The sequence below is a fragment of the Pezoporus occidentalis genome, unplaced genomic scaffold, assembly GCF_034315485.1.
Source record: "Pezoporus occidentalis ecotype Australia unplaced genomic scaffold, CSIRO_AGI_Poc_V1 ctg132, whole genome shotgun sequence".
NCBI lineage: Eukaryota > Metazoa > Chordata > Aves > Psittaciformes > Psittacidae > Pezoporus > Pezoporus occidentalis.
Genome location: NW_026913126.1, coordinates 1,577,046 through 1,597,080, shown reverse-complemented (window position 1 = coordinate 1,597,080; position 20,035 = coordinate 1,577,046). Strand labels below are relative to the sequence as shown.

The 20,035-nt window shown below is 44.2% G+C and overlaps 2 protein-coding genes across 3 annotated transcripts in view; one reads left to right on the top strand and one right to left on the bottom strand.

Moving 5' to 3' along the window:
* Positions 1-1,400, bottom strand: part of ANKS6 (ankyrin repeat and sterile alpha motif domain containing 6) — a 35,886-nt gene extending 34,486 nt beyond the window's left edge. For both annotated transcript variants that reach the window (XM_062608977.1, XM_062608978.1), the window contains exon 1: positions 603-1,400. In XM_062608977.1, the coding sequence (XP_062464961.1) occupies positions 603-1,336 (734 nt within the window). In that variant the 5' untranslated portion in view covers positions 1,337-1,400. The remainder of the gene's footprint in view (positions 1-602) is intronic.
* An 8,835-nt stretch (positions 1,401-10,235) lies between these two features.
* The window catches only part of GALNT12 (polypeptide N-acetylgalactosaminyltransferase 12), a 50,894-nt gene continuing 41,094 nt past the window's right edge, over positions 10,236-20,035 (top strand). Inside the window, exon 1 of the mRNA XM_062608976.1 lies at positions 10,236-10,782. Within this exon, the coding sequence (XP_062464960.1) occupies positions 10,406-10,782 (377 nt within the window). The 5' untranslated portion in view covers positions 10,236-10,405. The remainder of the gene's footprint in view (positions 10,783-20,035) is intronic.

Below are 20,035 nucleotides of genomic sequence, written 5' to 3'. Positions count from 1 at the left end.
AAACAAAACACCAAAAAACAAAAAGAATGAAGTAAGGGTGTGCATGTATCTTACTTCCGCATAACAGAGGAGCAGTGTTTTCATGTTCAAGTCGCCACTGACTGTGATTCTACACTTCGTTTTACCCAAGAAATAACATGCACAGCTCCAATCACCTCAACCATAGCACGGAAAGAGAAAACCTAACACCGCAGCATAATGCTTACCCAGATTTAAACTCAACACCCCCTCACCTCACTCCACCCCGCATAAGGTAACAAGTGACCACTCCGAACCCCCCCAGACAACCAGCCACCGCTATATCGGCGGCGACCGCCCGCGGCCTAAAACATGGCGCCTCCCCGCCCGCTCCCACACATGCCCGGAGCTTCCCCGGCCCTCGCGGACGCCCTCCCCCGGCCTGGGGAGCTCGATTCTGAGGGCGAAGGAACCGGGCGCCGCCGGCAGCCCCGGGGCGGGGAAAAGAAGGGCACCGCCTTGGGAACCCTCCCCTGCCGGCGGCAGCCGCCTTGCTGCTGACTAGGCCGGTGCCCCACGGGGAAGCAGGATAGCGACCGGAGTCCCCCTCCTCTCCGTCTGTCTCTCCCTGATCCCTGCCCTACCTGGCCGCCTGCATGAGGGGGCTCCATCCGTAGTGGTTCGTGCTCTGTACGGAGGCCCCCTTCCGCAGCAAGAACCGCACCAGCTGCTCGTGGCCCCCCGCCGCAGCGAACTGCAGACCTGTGTTGCCAGCCTCGTCGGTGCAGTCCACGGGCACGGCGGAGGCCGGTGGGGAGGATACTTCTCCGCGGGGCTCCGCCACCGCTGCCTCCTCGGTGCCGCAGGAGGAAGGGGCCGCCGGGTCTGCAGTGCCGGCGCCGGACAGCCCCAGGAGGCGCCGGGTGGTCTCGCAGTCGCCCTGCTCGCAGGCGCGGAGAAAGAGCTGGACCTGGGGGGGCACTCCGCACTCCCCCATGGGCAGCTCCGGCGGTGACCGAGCAACTCGGCCGCCCGTCACCGCCCCGCCGCCGGCGAAAGCAGCGGGGAGGAGGGGACTCCGCCGCCGGGAGGAGGCTGGCCGAGGGCAACTACAGCGCCCCGGCGGCTCTCGCATGGCGGGGAGGGGAAGCAGCGCTGAACTACGCTCTTCGGAGCCGGCAAGGGGCTGCTCTGCCTGACCGCCCTTCCCTGCCCTAGCTTGCAGTCCCAGAGGTGTCACCTCTTCCCGCCCCAGCGCCGGGGTCACTGCGGCTCCTGCCCCCTTCCTCAGGTGTTTTCTGTCATACACTCCACGGGCTGCAGCCGTTTCCCACGCCGTGTTCCTGCTATCATTACCGACTCCCCTACAAAGAAGCATCTTCGTTTTCTGCTCAGGGTCGTCGCAGCAAGTCGTCTCTTACTCGGCTTTGTCCCAAGAACAGCCGCTTTTTCTTGCCTCACAGTTACAATTTGTGCTGCCTGGTGCGGCCTCTGTTAGGCCCACTCCGCTTACATGATACTTCAGCCTTTACTTGTACCTTCCTACCTTGGCTTTCAGCTCCAAACCGGTCTCTTCCCTCACTGAGATAAGGGAAGTTATCTCAGTAAGGTGAGTCATTCCCGTCATTCCCTAACAGACATGTATTTCCCATGCTCCAATAGCACTGATCAGTTAGTCTTTCAGTTTAAAGAGTTTGAGAGTAAAATTTAGATTTTATCTTATCTGTAGCTTCAGCGTCCCAGGTAACCTGAAATGTATTTCAGGTTATACTGATTTACAACAGCTGAAGTGAGGGGAGAAAATAAAGCACTGATGGAATAACTCTTGAACTGCAGTTGACAAGTCACTTAAGAATATTGTGTTATGTCCTTGTAAGTTATCTATTAAAACAACTTATTTCTCCAAGTGATAGAGGAGACAATGAAGAGGGGTGCTGTGCTGGTCCTTGCCCTCACTAATGAGGGACTGGTGGAGAATGGAAGCTCAAGGGCAGCCTTGGCTGCAATGACCATGACGTGGTAGAGTTTGAGCAAGTTCAGCAAGCTCACAGCATTAGAGGAAGGTGCACAGCAAACTTGCTACCCTGAACTTCAGGAGAACAGACTTTGGCCATTTCAGGGATCTGCTTGGTAGAGTTCCATGGGATAAAACCCTGTAGAGAAGGGGGGCCCACAAAAGCTGGTTAATAGTCAAGGATCACCTTCCCCAAAGGTGAAGAGCCTTGCATCCCCGACAAAGAGGTCAGACAAGAACGTCAGGACACCAGTGTGGATGAACAAGGAGCTCCTGGACAAACTCCAGCAGAAAAGGGAAACCTACAAAGGGCAGAAGCACGAACCTCCAAGGTGGTAGCCTGGTAGGAATACAGAGAAACTGTGTGAGAAGCCAAGGATCAGGCTAGGAAAACTAAAGCACTGATAGAACTAAATCTGGCCAGGAACATAAAGAGCAACAAGAAAAACTTCTACAGGCACATCACTGATAAAAGGAAGAAGAGGGAAAATGCAGACCCTCTCTGGAAGGAAACAGGAGACCTAGTTACCTGGGACATGGAGAAGGCTGAGGTACTCCATGACTTTTTTGCCTCAGTCTTCACTGGCAAGAGCTCCAGCCACACCAGCCAAGTTGCAGAGCGCAAAGGTAGGGACTGGGAGAAAGAAGAACCACTTACTGCAGAAGATCAGGTTTGATATCATCTAAGGAACCTGAAGCTGCACAAATCCATGGGACCTGGTGAGATGCACCTGCAGGTTGTGAAGGAACTGGTAGATGAAGTGGCTAAGCCATTATCTATCATATTTGAGAAGTCATAGCAGTTCAGTGAAGTTCCTGTTAACTGGAAAGGGGGAAACACAGCACCCATTTTTACAAAGGGAATAAAGGAAGACACAGGAAAATGCAGGCCAGTCAGTCTCCCTTGGTGCTTGGCAAGATCAGGGAGCAGAGCCTCCTGGAAACGATGCTAAGGTACATGGAAAATAAGGAGACAATTGGTGACAGCCAGCATGGCTTTACTAAGGAGAAATCTTGCCTGAAAAAAATGGTGGCTTTCTACGGTGGGGTTACAGTGTTGGTGGATAAGGGAGGAGCAACTGACATCCACCTCGACTTGTGCAATATGTTTGACACTGTTCCACCATCCTTGTCTCTAAACTGGAGAGACATGGATTTGACAGATGGACTACTCAGTGAATAAGGAATTGGCTGGATGGCCACACTCAAAGAGCTATAGTCAGTGGGTCAGTGTCCAAGTGGAGACGAATGACAAGTAGTATCCCTCAGGGATCGGTGTTGGGACCGTCGCTGTTCAACGTCTTTGTCCATGACATGGACAGTGGGATTGAGTGCACTCTCAGCAAGTTTGCTGATGACACCAAGATGTGTGGTGTGGTCAGCATGCTGAAGGGAAGGGCTGCCATCCAGAAGGACATTGACAGGCTGGAGAGGTGGGCCAGTGCCAACCTCATGAAGTTCAACAACACCTGCACCTGCATCAGGACAATCCCAAGCACAAATACAGGCTGGGTGGAGAATGGATTGAGAGCAGCCCTGTGAAGAAGCACTTGGGGGTGTTGATTTGGGAGAAGCTCAACAAGACCCAACAATGTGCACTTACAGCCCAGAAAGCCAACTGTATGCTGGGCTGCATCAAAAGAAGTAGGGCCAGCAGGCTGAGGGAGGTAATCCTGCCCCTCTACTCTGCTCTCTTGAGACCCCACCTGGAGTACTGCATTCAGCTCTGGGAAATGGGCCAGTTGAAACGAGTCCAGAGCAGAGGTCACAAAGATGACTGGAGGGCTGAAGCACCTCTCCTACGAACACAGGCTGAGAGAGTTGGGCTTGTTCAGCCTGGAGAAGAGAAGGCTCTCGGTAGAACTTAGAGCAGCCTTGCAATACCTAAAGGGGGCTTATGAGAAATCTGGAGAGGAACTTTTTACAAGGGCAGGTAGTGACAGGACAAGGCAGAATGGCTTTAAGTTGAAAGAGGATAGATTTACATTAGCTATGAGGAAGAAAGTCTTTATTGTGAGGGTGTTGAGACACTGGCACAGGTTGCCCAGAGAAGGTGTGGATGCCCCATCCCTGGTAATGTTCAAGGCCAGGTTGGATGAGTCTTGGAACAACCTGGTCTAATGAAAGATGTCCCTGCCCATGGCAGGGGGGTTGGAAATAGATGATCTTAAGGTCCTTTCCAATCCAAACCATTCTGTGATTCTATGATTTTATATCCTTATATCATGACACATGAGCAAATTTCTACCCCATATATAATCAGGATCTCATAATATGAAAGAGTATAAAATTACCATCATAATCAAAAACATTTCATAAAGGGGAAAATGCAAGTAGTCAAGCTATCTGTTCCAAAGAAATCCAGAAAAATAGAGCTATCTGACTCTCATAATCTTCACTATGAAGATCTGGGCATAATGGCATCTTGAATCCCCAAACATGATAGCATTATTTTCATGGCAATTCTAGGAAGAAAAGGCTTATTTTCTACTGAAAAACCTTACTGCTGTGAATCACAAGGAAGTCATTCTTCTGAGAAAAAGAAAACTTAAAAGTTTAACATGTGTTTTGTGTGAAGATTCTTATCTCTGCCTTAATGAAAAGACAGGCACATATATTAGAAATAGTGTCACAGAAAAGGAGATGCTTCTCCAGTATCATTATACTCATATATGTTAACTTCGGTCCCTTCAGGCACAGAAACAAAATAACCTTAAATTAATTACTAAAAAAACAAAAATGGTGGTAAGTGCCTACAATATAGAATTATTAAGATTAAATCCACCATGTAATATCCCCTTGAGTTCTTGGCTCAGAATTTTAGTCACGGTGTATATAGCAGGTCTCCACTTTGTCCACTATAACCATCTGCTATAACTTTGTGAGGAATTTACTTCATTTATATGTCTTAGAATATGCCATAATTTTGAATAAGCTTTCAAAAGTTATTTGCAACTCAGTATTTTAATTCACTGTGTCCACAAAAGAATGTATGAAAAATCAGTGAGGTTTCCAATGTAACAGTAACAGGTCATGTCATACCATATTCTGTGCATAAAACTGCAGTTTTGTTCCAACAGTTTTGACAGCTAAGATTGCTACTCATGGCTTCCTTTATGTACAACATGTCTTCTACTGCCTGTAGTTCATGCTTGCTATTTAGCTGAAAAGAGCATTTATATATCAACAGTACATACCTGTAGCAAGCAAATATACCAACTGAATCCATCTTCTTCCTACCTTTAAGCTATCTGGGCTTGCATATGACCTCTCAGAAAAGGTACTTTGTACGTGTGTATGTATATATATGTAGACATACATGTGTACATGTACTACAGAGATCTGCAAACTGGTACAGGTTAGGTCTTGCCCAAGTAATCCACTGAATAATGCCTGTTTTTATTGGCGTCACAGTATGAAAATTACAGAGCATTCATCAGTCTGGAAGAAGATCCTTGAAATAGCTGACAGTTTCTATCTCACTCATCAAGTTTGTGTTTTCAGTTTATTTTAAGGCCTCTGCACCCACTGTTCTTCCTCTCATCTAAGTTCCTGATACACTCTGCCTCTGCACTAAGCACCCAGCTTCCCTCTTGTCCCAAAGCCTACCCTGTAAAACGAGGTCCCCACTGAAGCACCAAGTAGCTCAACACCCCCCCTTCAGGACAGATCTGCAGCTGGGAAAGAGATGCAGCCCATTTCACGTTTTGCTTGAGCTACACAGCTGTCTCAAAGACAAACACTTTAAACACAGACACATTAATAAAAAAATCCTTGGCACTGCGAGGACAATAGGATGAATAATAATATTTTAAAAATACAGGTACACTTGTGCTGACATAGGAGAGGAAGAGCAGCTGAGGTAGTAGAAGGGGGTGGGGATGATTCTTTGTGGGGCAATGTTATTTTATGGCCAGTGAAAGCAGTGGTGAACAATGACCCATACGTCCAAAGCTATCTCCAGTGGCTATATTATATAACTTGTCTGAATCGTCTTCTCCTTGAACAAATTTCCTACAGATTTCTTCTTCTCCTTGAACAAATTTCTTACAATGTATTTGTACATTTGTACATCATGTTCCTCTGATATTTTTTTCCTTTTTTTTTTTTTCTTTTCACCTGGAAGTATGAATATAGAAAACTATTTGAACTTTGGGTTTATTGAAAATGCAGTCTCTATCAGCTGATACTTCTCCATATCCCATTTCCATTTTGGAATTTTGATTGAAAATACAGATCGAACAAAAAAAAAACCTAAAACATTGGATGTTTTCTTTTTTTTAACACTTTTGCAAAATTTAATACTTTTTTTTTTCCTGTAATGTGTACGTCATCACTACCAAATAAGAATAAATAATAATAGATATGTAAAATAATAATGTTAACTTACCTCTTTAAGTTTTCCTTGTCTGTAGACCAGTTCCTTCAGTAATGGGTATTTCAGTGAGCAACAGATACACTCTTTTTCAGCTAGTTCGTTCACTATAATGTAAGTCCTTATGGACAATTACGTATTGTTGTGTTTAGTCTTCTTAGTTCTTTTTGAAAGGTTTAGTTAATATTTTTTCTTTTTTTTCTGGGGGGAATAAGATTTAGCTTTTTAAAAATAAAGTTTAAAATTAATTATTAATTATTAATCTACTGATCTTCTGGTTTAATTTTGAGAACTGAGGGCATGATAGATCTTTCTAGATAAGTAATTACAGGTTTTATATGATTTGTCTGGTTACTCTAATTATTTCTGACTGAAATTCCTGAAGCAACTGAATCTGCAGTTCACTAAATGTTCTGCTAATATTAAAAAATAAAAATAAAAATCTAAACCCCAGTTGTTTTAACTTCGATTGTTATTAAGCCTTTAAAAAAAACCCAAACCCAAACCTGAATTTCTTAAATGGAACTTTTCCATGAAAACATTGCTACAAGCTTTATGGTTAGCAGGAAACTATTTTGTGTTATTAGTTGTAGATTTTTCTTCTCTGGAGCCTAATTCTGCATCCAGAGCAGAAGTCTTTATACTTTTAAGTATTTCAGCTCAGAAATTTCACTCTTCCCATCCTAATTAAACACCACAAACTTTTAAAAGTTTTAAGAAGTGTCTGACTTCACATTCTTTACATCTTTTCCAAACTTATTTGTCAGTGCAATTGATCTATTCTTAATGTTTGCATTATCACCTTTATTGTACCTTGCCGAATTTCCTCAGATTTATGTGCTTGGACATCATCCCTGGGGAGCTACCATTCACTGATATTACCTTCATTATCACTGCTGAGTGCCACCTCCCGTGGTTTCCCATGAGCTGTAACCTTTCTTTCTCCTGTGGAAGCAAGCCAATGCTCTCTGACCTTTTCTTCAAGCCCCTCTTCCTTTTCAAAATCTGACTGCTATGGTTATCTTCTTCAGTAGTCTGGTCTGATCTTACTCTGCCACTGATTCCAGCATGCCTCCTGCTGTCCTGTCACAATCTGTTCTCAGTTTCCCATATTTTTTATCTCAAAACTTTAGTCATGTGATCATATTCTTGTGCTTCATCCATATTGCTCTAATACTTGAAATATTTAAACAAAATACTTTTTCTTCTAATACTTAAGAACCCCGGCAGCAGAACTCTCCTGTTTTCGTTCTCACTGTTCTTAGTTAACATTCAATCCTACATTTTGCTCTTTACATCTTTCCAATCCCCCTCCCCCCTCCCCAGTAATTTATGTAGGGAATCTGGAAGGATCTCCATCTCCTTCATTCCAGGAAGTCCTTACTGGGCTCCTCATGCTTAATGCTGTTACCCTATCTAAGTAATTTGCAACATTACACGAAGGAAAAAACCCAAGAATATTTGTTCTGGACAACCAAATCTAACCCAGCAGCATGTTCCAGAAATGTTGGCTGTGTCTTCAGGGTTTACCCCTACAGCAGCCAGAAACTAGCAAGCTCCTGCTATAAACTCAATACTAAATACACCAGTTGGGCTTCCTTTATGCAGGAAGGATGATAAGCAAGGAAACAGTGAAGTCACTGGGCTTGCAACTACTAGTGTCACCTAACTTTTCAGTCCCAAAGCTTCCTAGGCATGGCTTCCTTTCTATACAGTGCATATTGCCATGTCCAGAATATTGGTATTTAGTAGTTGTCTACAGTGCATATTCACACACACATACTTCACTACTATTATGCTTAAGTTATTCCAGCCAGTATGTATGCTTTGAATCTAGATGATATGCATATGTAACCATCTGTGATAGATAACTGTATAGCTGAATAAGAAATAATGACATTATATCTCTACACACACACTCATCTGCAAATCCACCTAAACTGCTTGATTTATGCTAGGTTGCCAGTGTCAAGATGACTCATTATTATTCACCCTTCTGTCCAGTGCAAGGCCTCCACTGTAGTTGCCATCCTCTATGGTTGTTGTCACATACAGTACTTATTATCATGTAAATCTGGAAACAGCTCATAGCTGTATGCTGTGACCCTGTCTGGCAGTGATGAGGTTTTTCCTCTTCCTTGGTGTCAGACGTATTTTCATCCATTCCTCAGCAATGCTGGTAAGTGCCGCCCAATACCGCTTGCAGCCCCTCTCTAGGGAGTCTGCTGGGTGGATCTTGACAGACCTCCAGCATTACAGCATAGAGCAGTAAACAGTCTCTTTGTTAAATGCATAGGGCAAGTGACATTTAAAAAACAATTTTAGCTCCCTGCTGCATGTGAAACTGTATTGGTTATGTTACATTTATGCTAAGGTTTTTCAGATGTAAAATCACAAATTTGCATGTAATCTCATGGCCTCAAGATCACAAATTTAGACAGATAAGGCTGCATCCTATTAGGGGGCTGACTAAAGAAGAGGTATGGATGTGCTATTGAATATGAAGCAAATTAGAAAGTTTTGATTAAATGCCACAGTTGCTTTTTCCCCATAATTTTGTCAAGCCACAAAATGGACTGCCCATTATATGGGTAATAAAGTTGGGATTTTCACTTGTCTTCTGGATTTCTCTCTGAGGCCACATTGGTTGACTTTTATTTTTTCCACCAAGAACATTGCTTTCTTCAGTGACAGAATTTGTCAGCAACTCCCATGGCCTCCTGGCCCCTTGCAAATAACCTCGCTTGCTGTCCTCCTGTAGCCCTGGCTACCTCTGTCGGCAGATGGCAAGTGTTGGGGGCATCTCTGTGATCTCCAATGGCCAAAGCAGCTTGCTGTGGCTATGCCAGCCCAGTGCCAGCCAAACTTTCCCCTTGTTGGGGGTACCCCTGTGTATCTGTCATACAGCTACCAGTGTTCATGAAAGTCCCTCAAGCTTTAAGGTGACAAGTTCACCTGTTCCTTTATGGGTGACAGCAAGCACATGAAGGGGACGTGCCTTCCTCCCTTCTCCCCACATCCTGGATGTGCATGACCCAGCAGCACCAGGCTGGCCCTGCCTTGCTCTGGGAGCTGTGGGGAAAATGCCTGGATCTGCGTCAAGGATGTGACTGGCTCCACCAGTTGTGTTCCCAATAGAAGCCTGAGTTGGGCAGGAGCTAGGTTTCTTCCCGGCATGCTGGGACCCTTGGGGCTGAGCCCACTGACCACCATAAATCAGCACTGGTGAGGCTGCACTTCAAGTATTGTATTCAGCTCTGGGGCCCTCACTGTGAGAGAGAGATTGAGGTGCTGGAGCAGGTCCAGAGAAGGACAACAAAGCTGGTGAATGGCCTGGAGCATAAGTTTTATGAGGAACAGCTGAGGGAACTGGGGTTGTTTAGTCTGGAGAAGGGGGAACCTTATCACTTTCTACAATTACCTGAAAGGAGGATGGAGAGGGTGGGTGGTCCCTTCTCCCAAGTAACAATAGGACAAGCGGTAACAGCGTCAAGCTGTGCCAGGAGAAGTTTAGACCTAATATTGGGAAAAATTTCTTCACTAAAAGGGTGCTCAGGCATTGGAACAGGCTGCCCAGGGCAGTGGTGGAATCACCATCCCAGGAAGTGTTCAAAACTTGCGTAGATAAGGCCCTTAGTGATATGGGTTAGTGGTGGCCTTCGCAGTGCTGGGGTAAAGGTTGGACTTGATTATCTTAAAGGTCTTTTCCAACCTATTTGAGTCTATGATTCTATGAAACCGAGGAGCACCTCACCCGAGGATCCTGCCGGGGTGCGGGTGTAGCGCAGACCCCTCACCGTTTCCGCGCTCGGGACTCCCCGTCCCGCTGTAGCGTCCCGTGTGCGGCTCTTCCGCGCCGCGCCCTTCGGGGCTGTCCGGCGGCGGGGCGGGGAGGAGGGAGGAGCCGCCGGCGGAGGAGCCGGGCGGGTTTCCTGGCGGGGCAAGCGTTGCCGCGGTGTGGGCAGCTCCGTGAGAAGTTCGCTGAGTCCGCCTGGGGCGGAGACGCGTCCGCCTCCGTGTCCGGGAGAGGTCACCAGCTGCCTGGCCCCCTGCTCGGCATGGCCAGCCGCCTCGGCCGCGGGATGTGCTGGGGCAAACGGGGCCGGGGCTGCCGTGGCGGGAGCACGCTGCTCGCCCTGGGGGTGCTGGCCGCCGTCGGCTTCCTCGCCTGGCGGCACGGCCCGCCGCCCCGCCACGCCGTCCGCCGCGCCCCACCGCAGCCGCCGCTTGCCGCTGAGCTGCTGAGGAAGCCGGTGTACACGAAGCCGGCGCTGGACCCGGGAGCACTGGGAGAGCTGGGCCGGGCGGTGCGGCTGGAGTTGAGCCCGGCCGAGAAGCAGCTCCAGGAGGAGAGCATCCGCCGGCACCAGATCAACATCTACCTGAGCGACCGCATCTCCCTGCACCGCCGGCTGCCCGAGCGCTGGCACCCGCTGTGAGTACCCGCTGCCCCACCTGCCCCGCTGCCGACTGGTCCCGTGAGTTCCCGGGCCGGGGGCCGTGCCTGCCCCTAGAGCGGCTCTTCCGAGCGGAGGAGTATTCGGTGGCAGTGGTCAGCGCGCGATACCCGCGTCCCAACTGCGGCTCGCTCGGAAACGCGGAAACTTTTAAAACGTTTTCCCCTCAAAAGCTTTCAGATCACTGCGTTTGCTCACAGAGTTTGCCTGGCTACCGCTACCTCCATGGGTTTGCCTGGCTACCGCTCCTCCACAAGGCAGGAAAAGTAGCGTGTTGGTGGTGCGTGTGCGAGTCGGGAGAGCCGATTTCACTCTGGAAGCCCGAGCGGTGTAGGTTCAGCCCGTAAGCAGCGGCTTGGTGCCTTGTTTCTCCTCTTGCTGTTCCCCGGGTAAGTCACCGTGGACAGCAGCATACTTTTCCAGTCCCTCCCAGCTGCCCGGGGCGTTGTGAAGTCTCCCTGTCTGGAGACATTCAGGACTCACCTGGACACGTTCCTATGTAAGGTGCTCTAGGTGGCCCTGCACTGGCAGGGGGGTTGGCCCAGATGATCGCCAGAGGTCCCTTCCAGTCCAGATTGTTCTGTGATTCGGTGATGATTCCAGACTTTGGCTTTGTGTTGAATTCAAATGTTTTATGCCACACAGAATAGAGCAGGTTGTTTTAGCATCAGGTTTACGAGGAGCATTATGCTTCCAGAGATGCATAGCGTTCTTCTAAACTAGCACTCTGCTCGTTTCTCTGTACTTAGTTGCTGGGACAGTTTACATTTGCAAATTACATTTACAGTTATAACACTAAATGCTAGATGATGGCATAAGCAATTTGAATCTAAGGATTAGGTACTGCTTGGTAAGATGATTCTAGTTTACAGGCAGCGGTTCAGTGCAGTTATGAAGTCAGCTCTGCAGAGCGAGTCTGACTGGGCCTAATGCAAATGGTTGGTTTAGCTGAGTGGTTCATCTCATTGTGGGCTGTCCTGTGGGCTGGTTACACGTATGTGCCTTCAGCCAAAGGGGAAGTGTTCAAGACTAGGTTGGATGGGGCTTTGAGCAACCTGGTCTAGTGGGAGGTGTCCTTTGCTGTGGCAGAGGGGTGGAATTACATGATCTTTAAGCTCCCTTCCAACCCAAATCATCCTATGACAGGACGGAGCTGGGGTTGCTACTGATCCTCAGCCCCTGCTCCTCGGTTTTGCCTGAGCTTGGCTTCTGCCAGTTTATTTCATTGCAATGGGTTTGTACAGTATGGTTGCAGAGAGCTGTGGAAAAAGGAGGGCTCTGTCTCTGCTGTGTGTTAACTTAATGTCTGTGTGTCCTGTCTGGTTGCTCACCCAACTGTAGTTATAAATGCCGAATCTAGAACATGAATCCAACGATAGCGCTCAAAAAATTGCAATGAAAATGCAAGGCCTTTTTATTGTAAGTTTAAGCCTGACAGAAGGCTTCTTTTTCTTAGTCATCTTTTATTCTCCCCTTATAAGCAGTCTGTAGACCATAGGCTGAAAAGGACTGTTTTAGTTGCTTTTCTGTGGGAAGAATTTAAATCGTTTCAATGCAGTATTCTGGATTCTTGCCATTGCTCTATGACAGGATGTTAGAGGAAATGGGAAATCATAGTTGTTGAGCAGGGGATGTAGATGTGGTGGGGATAATTCTTGAAATGAAAATAATGTAAATGGGCAGATGGATTTTGCTACAGTGACATACCCTTTTTCATTTGAATATTTAGATGTTGAAATGACAAAATATATCCAAACCAAAAGGATTGCAAAGCATCAGTGACACAATCTCAGAGGTAATTGCCTTCTGAGGTTGGACTGTATTGTAACGTTGTAGTATCTGCTAGCAGGTGCTTCATGCCTTTTCACACAGAAAATCTAAATTATGGCAGAAACCTCACTGAACGTCTATCCAACTCACATAGGAAATGTAAAAAATAACTTCCACAAAGGCAGTTTTGCAAGTTGGTTGACTACCTGTCTTAAGAAGGAAGACCATGTAAGAGATGGAAGTTAAAAAAAAAGTATTGAAAAAGGTATCGCCAAGCCTATAGGGTTAGAAAATTCACTGCATTTAGAGGCTATGCAGGTTGAAATGTCACCTCTAAGGAAAATATGATTTAAGTTTTTTTTTTTTATTTTGAGGTTGGTAAATCTGGACCATTTGTGATCTTTAATTTGGTGATGGGTGGGGCTACAATGGTAGGAAATAAGTAGTAATGATAGACTTCAGCTAGGCTTCAACTGCCCACAAAAATGATGCAAAGGCAGTAAGTTTTGAGATGTGATCAATGAAACAGTTTTGGTACCTGAAGACCAGAATTTGACAGATACACCATTTTTATTCTCTTAGTGCAGTCCCGAAGGAGAACCAGGGAACTGTGTGCTGCCAAGCCTTGGATTTCTTCCAGGCATGTTATTTACAAATGGTGGTAGGAGAAGAATTAATAGCAAATAGGTAGGTTTGATATGTTACGAGTCATCCTGGCTTTTATCAAGAATGACATGTCTCTCATACCTGTTTGAGTTCTTTGAATGTTGTAAGTTTAGGGATAAGGAAGTGTGGTGTTATTTCCAGAGGTTTTTGTTGAGTTCCTTAAAAGGCTGTGAAATAAGGTGAAAATTTCCTGCATTTATAAATAACTGGATAAAAGCTGGGAAGCACTTGTTTGAGTTGTTTTTGGTTTTGGGTGTTTGTTTGTTTGTTTGTTTTGGTTTGGTTTTTTTTTTTTTTACTTAGTGGAGGGTACTTGGTAGAAATCTGTGTTGAACCCAATGACATTCAGCTTAGAGCATGTCTAGGTGAATGCATGAACCAAATTCTGTCACCTTCTTGTTCTGAAAATCTGTTTACTGTAAAGCATGAGGAAGCCTATTGACTAGAAAATTCAAATTAAGTATTCATGAGCTATTGACAGATGCTATAGTTGGAGACTTTATTCTGGGCTATGGGGTTTTGTCTGTTTCAGCATATTCTTATGTGTGTGGAAGTGAGTCTGGAAATTTTAGATACCAGGAAAATGGGAGGATGAAAGAAAGGGAAATGAAGAGAGGCAGTGTCCCCACCACCTTGATGCCCTGTTGCTCCTTTTAACCTTAGTGTCCTCCCACAGTCATCAGTGAACTTGCTGTCTGGGTGTGAATTTGAGAAAATCACAAGCATTTCAGTCTAGGGGAAACTAGAATTTTGCTGATAAGGCTGAGAGTATCTGAACCAGTAAGCCTTTAAATGGGTTCTGTGAAACTGTGATACAGGGCGTTGCTTTATCAGAAACGGATGACAGAAGACTTTTTCCACTGCTCCGTGTTACACATCTTGGACCTGCTGTCAGACCATAAATGTGGCAGTAGTTGTTTGCTAATGCTGTTATTTGCTGATACTGTTAGTAGTTATTTGCTAATACTCTGTCTGCTAATACTGTGCAGGAAGAGAAGAATAGTTTGCCTGGGATTACTTCCCCAAATAATGTATCGTTTGATGATATTTGACTATGAAACCTATACAAATGTCACTTTATTATAAAGTTTCAGCTTCAGATGTTTCTCCTATTAATATTTTTTTGCCAGTAAATACTCAAAGGCCTTTATTCCTACTTGTTCTCAGACTGCTGTAATGTTGTTGTTTGTTTTTTTTTCTGAGAACTGATCCTGTTTCTATTGAAACATAGATATGGTGAACTCAACAACTTCTATTGTTTCCTTTAGACAGTTCCTGCTTCCTTTAACTGTCTGCGCTCAAGGTCAGCAATTGATAATGCTTGTTTCATCATACAGGAGCTCATTAGTTTTATTGCTGGCCAGAATTATGTATTTGTATATATACGTGTATGTACTTACATGTATACATAAATATATACATTTAAGCATATAACCAAATTAAATAAACATATACATAAACTATAAAAAATGGTCTTTTGTTAAAATATGCTTAAGAATGTAAGGAAATTACTAAATGGTGATACAGTTTGTACAATGCTGGAAGTGAAATATGCCACAGGGTCAGATAATGAAGGAGGTTGAAAGGACCTTCTGTAGTGTCTACTTCAACCTCTTACTTGAAGCAGGGCAACTTCAGTGGTAGGGCATGTTGCTAAAGACCATCCTTGTCATGTCAAATTTGAGTGGTCTCCAAGGGTGGAGATTCAGCAGCCTGTCTAGGCATCTCTTTCAAGACTACATCACTGCCACACTGAATTTCACTTCCTGATCATAATGTTGTCTAGATGGCCCAGGTTGTCTTCCCAGTGTCTATCCTTCATTTCTTGAGTTTATGCCGTATGGGAAGCAGCAGTTATAGCAGGTTTAAACCAAGCAATCATCCCCCATCAGACATTGGCTTACTGAGGGTCCTACTGGGACTGATGCCCTCTGAGTGCACCGGGATGAGCTCTGAGCTGTGAATTTTGCCTGCTGCTGCTGCTCTGCTCGCCCCATGCAGCATCCTAGCTGCATCCTGTCCTGTGGGGCTTCTTGTTGCATTCTTATTTTACAGGGCTGCAGGATTAGGCAGCAAACTGATAAGGTCTCTTAGATAGGCTTTTATAGTTTATTGCAATGTGTAAGAAATAATTTCCCTGGTTTTCTGTTTGGGTTCTTTTAGGCCAAGGACCGTTCTCAAGCTTTGTTCCTGATTTTAAACATTTTGCCTTCTCTTTTTTCTTTCTACATTTCTCACAGTAGGGTTCCATTGCAAGTCTGTTTCAGGAATGGTTTCTGTAAAATCACACCAGCTTTCCTTTGTCTGACTCTTGTTACAAAAGGAACAAGGCAGGATAGGCACTTTTGTGCCGACTCAGCATTTTGTGCTGTGTCATGGTAGAAGCCTGAATCAGCCCTTTGGCGTCATTTCACTTGTATTCACAAGCAAATGGATTTGTAAGTCTTTTCTGTCTTTCCTTACCTGGCAAATGATTTTGAGTAGCCACAGAAGCCCCCAAAATATTGAATGTGGTCTGTGTAATAATCAGCAGTTATTTAGAAAAGCTTTAGAGATCTGTTCTTTAATTCTAGATAATTTTGTATGTCTTGGAGAGAGAGTTTGGTTTTATATATATGTTTTCTATGTGTATGTTTTTACATACATTTAAGTATTTGTATAATTAAAGTGTCTACATATCAGTAGATACACACAAATGCTTACATTTCTTTGTCACCATGATTTATGCTTATATTATGATTTAGGTTTGGAGATATTGTGGGTTTAGTATAACAGTCTTATGCTAAGACTTTTCTGACTTTCAAAACTGCTTTTCCTATATGTTCCCAGATTTGAGTGTCATTCTCCTACAGTCTTGCTGCCATGGTTTATTTTGTTTACTGGGTTGTAAATACCCAGTAATGCACCTACTCATCTGATAGTATCTCACTAGCCAATTCCTAGAATAATCCTCAAGACTAGGTTTTGGTCCCTCTTCTACTACAAAAATCACAACATCTGATTTTGATGGGCATGCTGCTCCTGCCAGGAGTTTAACCTGACCTGTTCCAGGAAGTGGCGCAGCAGCCGGGTGTTTCCTCCTCAGCCCACCCTGGCTGCCTGACTTCACCCAGGAGCTTCTCTTTCATCTGTTATTTAAAGGTGAAATAACTGCAGAGATTTTTATTTTTTTATATATATATATATTTTTTTTACGATGTGTGTAGGAAAAAGTGAGCTCTTTGGAGAACTTGCCTGCAGCAGCTTGAGCTTTCCAGATTATCCCTTCCCTCCAAAGCACAAAGCATGATGATATTTAGGTTATTTTCCTATTTTTGTTTCCTGTCTTATGTAAAAATGTGTCAGTTTGCTTTGTCATTGTGCCTTCATTTAATAGTCACCTGCAGACATTTTCCACAAGAGCTCAAATGGGTTTTTTTTTTGACTGTTTTTCTTTACACTTTCCGGTAGAGATTCTCAGCTTCCTCTGATGTCTGGATTGGTTTCATTTTTAACCTGACAAAGTCCCCAGGTCAGTGATAATAACCACAAGTTAAGATTTTTTTTTTTTTTCTTTATTCAAATAGTGCCTTTGCCGTACACAATTTCCTGTCAGGATCAGGTGCATTCACACCCTACCGTTAGTGACAGGTACAGTAACTTATTTCAGATATTATATTACTTTGCAAAGTATTTTTCTTGCCCTGAATCAAATTGCATGAAAGCACGTTTCTGAATGTAGGTGTAGGAAATTGTAACGTTCTGTGCAAATGTATCTCACTACCTTGGAAGAAAATTGCAAACCAATTTGACCGTTTGAGCAAAATGAAACCACTGTTTTAAACCAGCAAAAGAAAAAAAAAAAAAGGCTTTTCCCAACAGACACATACAGAAATTCCTCCTTATCTACACATTTGCTAGGTAGGGAATTCCACTGCCTTTTCTTAACAATTTTGAATTAGGAGGAACTATGGTTTTCTTGAATTTGTGGATTTTAGGATATAGACTTAGTTTACCCTCCTGAGTGAGCTTTCTAGACAAGTTTTTCTTAATGCATTTTTAATCTGTCTTAAACAGATTTTTTTTTTTTAACTTATTTGCAAATATTTTCTTCTATTTCAGGCTTCCCAGCTTTCTTCCTCGCTTCTCACAGTGTTGGTTTGTTTTTTTTTTTACTAGCCAATGCAGGCCTTTATTGTCTGAAATCTTAAAATGGTATTTGGCAGTTTGTCTTGTCAAGATCTTACTGTCACCAGGAGAATTATTCTTTAAAACATCAAATAATCTGGAAAGTCATTTCACAGTCTGTTTAGCCTTTGTTTTCAGAGACTTGATCATATCATGGTGTCATAGACTCTACTGGGGTACTCTCTCCTAATGTGGTTTGTTTCAGCAGACACAATTTAGGGAGCATTTGCTCAGGCTGGGACTGAGTGATGGGGAAGTGTGGGCCAGCACTGCTGTAGTTCGCACTGCTTATGTGTTCCAGCCTTCCCCTGGTAATTCAACCATTTTGTCAGTTATCAGCACCTTGCTGCTATCTGCTTTGCTAGTTGGACCAAGACACACCTTCTGTCAACGTCATTACTTTCTTCTGTAATACCTGAACACACCTGGGGTAAGCAGGTGTGCAAAACCAGCTGCAGCCTTCCCATGTGCAGTTAAGACACTTCTGGGTTTTGGTGTCTCCCCTTTCCAAACCCCAGGACTGACAGTTGGCTCAAGGCAGTTTTTATGTGAAAAAATAAATGAGCATGAAAAGTTGGGTAGTATTTGGAGGAGGTAAGAATTATCTGCTTTATCATAACCTTTAATTCCACTGGAAACGCCACACTTCTGTATCTCAGGTTTTGATGCAGTAGGGCTATGTTGCTTTTGGCTCATGTGCTAGATTTTACCCATATGTTGCCTTCCCCAGGGAGGGGTGAGATTTGGCTGTTCAAACACATGGTCAGCCTGGAGCAGTTAACATGGCCTCGGTAACTGCACGGTGGCTCAGAAACCAGCTCTGTGACCTGTGTTGTGCTGGTGAGCTTAGGATGCTCGTGGGTAGACCTGCTGAACCCTAAGCTGCTGCTGCTGCTGGGAGCAGGGGGGAAGGGAGAAGTAGAGAAAGGGCAAGAAGAGGACCCCAGCACAGCTGTTTCCTTTGCTGTGGCTTTGTGAGGATGGGAGAAGGAGGTGTTTTCTCTTGAGTGAAGATACGTGCAGACCCCTGAGTCCTCATTGCTGACTCTGCAGTTTAATACAGAGTGGAGAAGGTGCCTGTCCCTGAGGGTATTTAAAAGACTTGTAGATGTGTTGTTTAGGGACATGGTTTTGCAGTGGACTTGGCAGTTCTGGGTTAGTGATTGGAGTCTGATCTTGAAGGTCTTTTCCAACTTAAATGATAAGGTAAAACTAGATTGAGATGCCCATGGCTGCTGCCATTATTCTAGATCAGTCATATTAATTTTCAGCCTACAAAATGCTATGTTTGAGCACACTTCTTACTAAAAGGGCATCTGCTGTTTATTTAAATGCCTTAACTCTGTTCAAAGGAAAAGGAGGTTGTGTTGTGAGTCAGCATGTCCACAGCCCACCATAATAAACCCAGCAAGCCTGGTTCCTAGCCCACTGTGTGAAACCCAGCCTGAAGTAGGACCCTAGCAGTGTTTGCTACGTGACACTGTGATGGTGCACATATGGCAATGTCACATACCCTAGTCACTTAAATCACGTTAAGTCAGATGCAGCAGTGACACGTGCTCTTTTGATCTTCTTGAGAGAAGCTATGCAATCTTGAACTTGCCTGTATTCTCTGGCATTTGCATTGAAACTTCAAAAGCAAAACATATAGCCTATCTTTAGAAAACATTAAATAATTTATGAACAGATTCTATTTGTAACAAATCTTTGAAAACTCACAAAATATTTCATATTTTTTCTTAAAATATGAAGAACTTTGCTTATAGAGCATCAAATTTGGAGGTTAAAAATGTTTTTTCTCTTGCTGTATTGTTTCACTTGTGGTGAAAGTCTTACATAAAAGTATGTCAGCAACCACTCCTAATTAACTCGTGGCAGCATGCCTGGTGTGCACGCATTCATAGTCTCTCTCCTTGTGTATAGATACACATCTCTAAGAGAAACAGCTCCTTACAATGAAATAAATTGAGTGACTACATTAATTGGCACAAATGTATTCCAAAATAGCCCATTTAATTTTGTTTAGGCATTTCCTGACTGATGTCTCCTCAGTTTCTAATAAATAACCTATTTTAGAACTTGCTAACAGAAGACTTTGTAGAGTAGTAGATTCCAAGGTTAAATTATTAAACTTGTCAGTTTTATAGTCTCAGTTAGACCATGACTTGCAAACACAGTGTAAAAAGATAAAACAACCACAGGAATGTGGATGTATGATGATACATCTTTACATGCTTTGCTTCAGTTTGTATTTTATGGAGTTAGATGTTTGAGTAGATGCTGTAGTGAAAGATCCAGGAAAGATGGTACATAGTGAACGTGGTTTTAAGTTTGTGTTCAGGTATGTACCAGCATTATTCTCTTTCCTTTCCCCATCTAAAGATTTGTGGATGAATACAGTTAGACTTTAAAAATGTAGATGTTTGGTGTAGTATACATTGATAAACAAAAGCTATGTCTTTTTGGCATTTCTTGTTTGATACCTGTCTTTTAAGCCACAGTGATAAAACAGGAGGATTCCTGGTACATCCACCGACTGTGTCAGAGAATGCCTGAAGGAAATGGAGGAGGATGCAGAAGCAGGATGGTGCTGGAGCAGGGCAGTGTCCCAACCCACTCCCTGGGAAG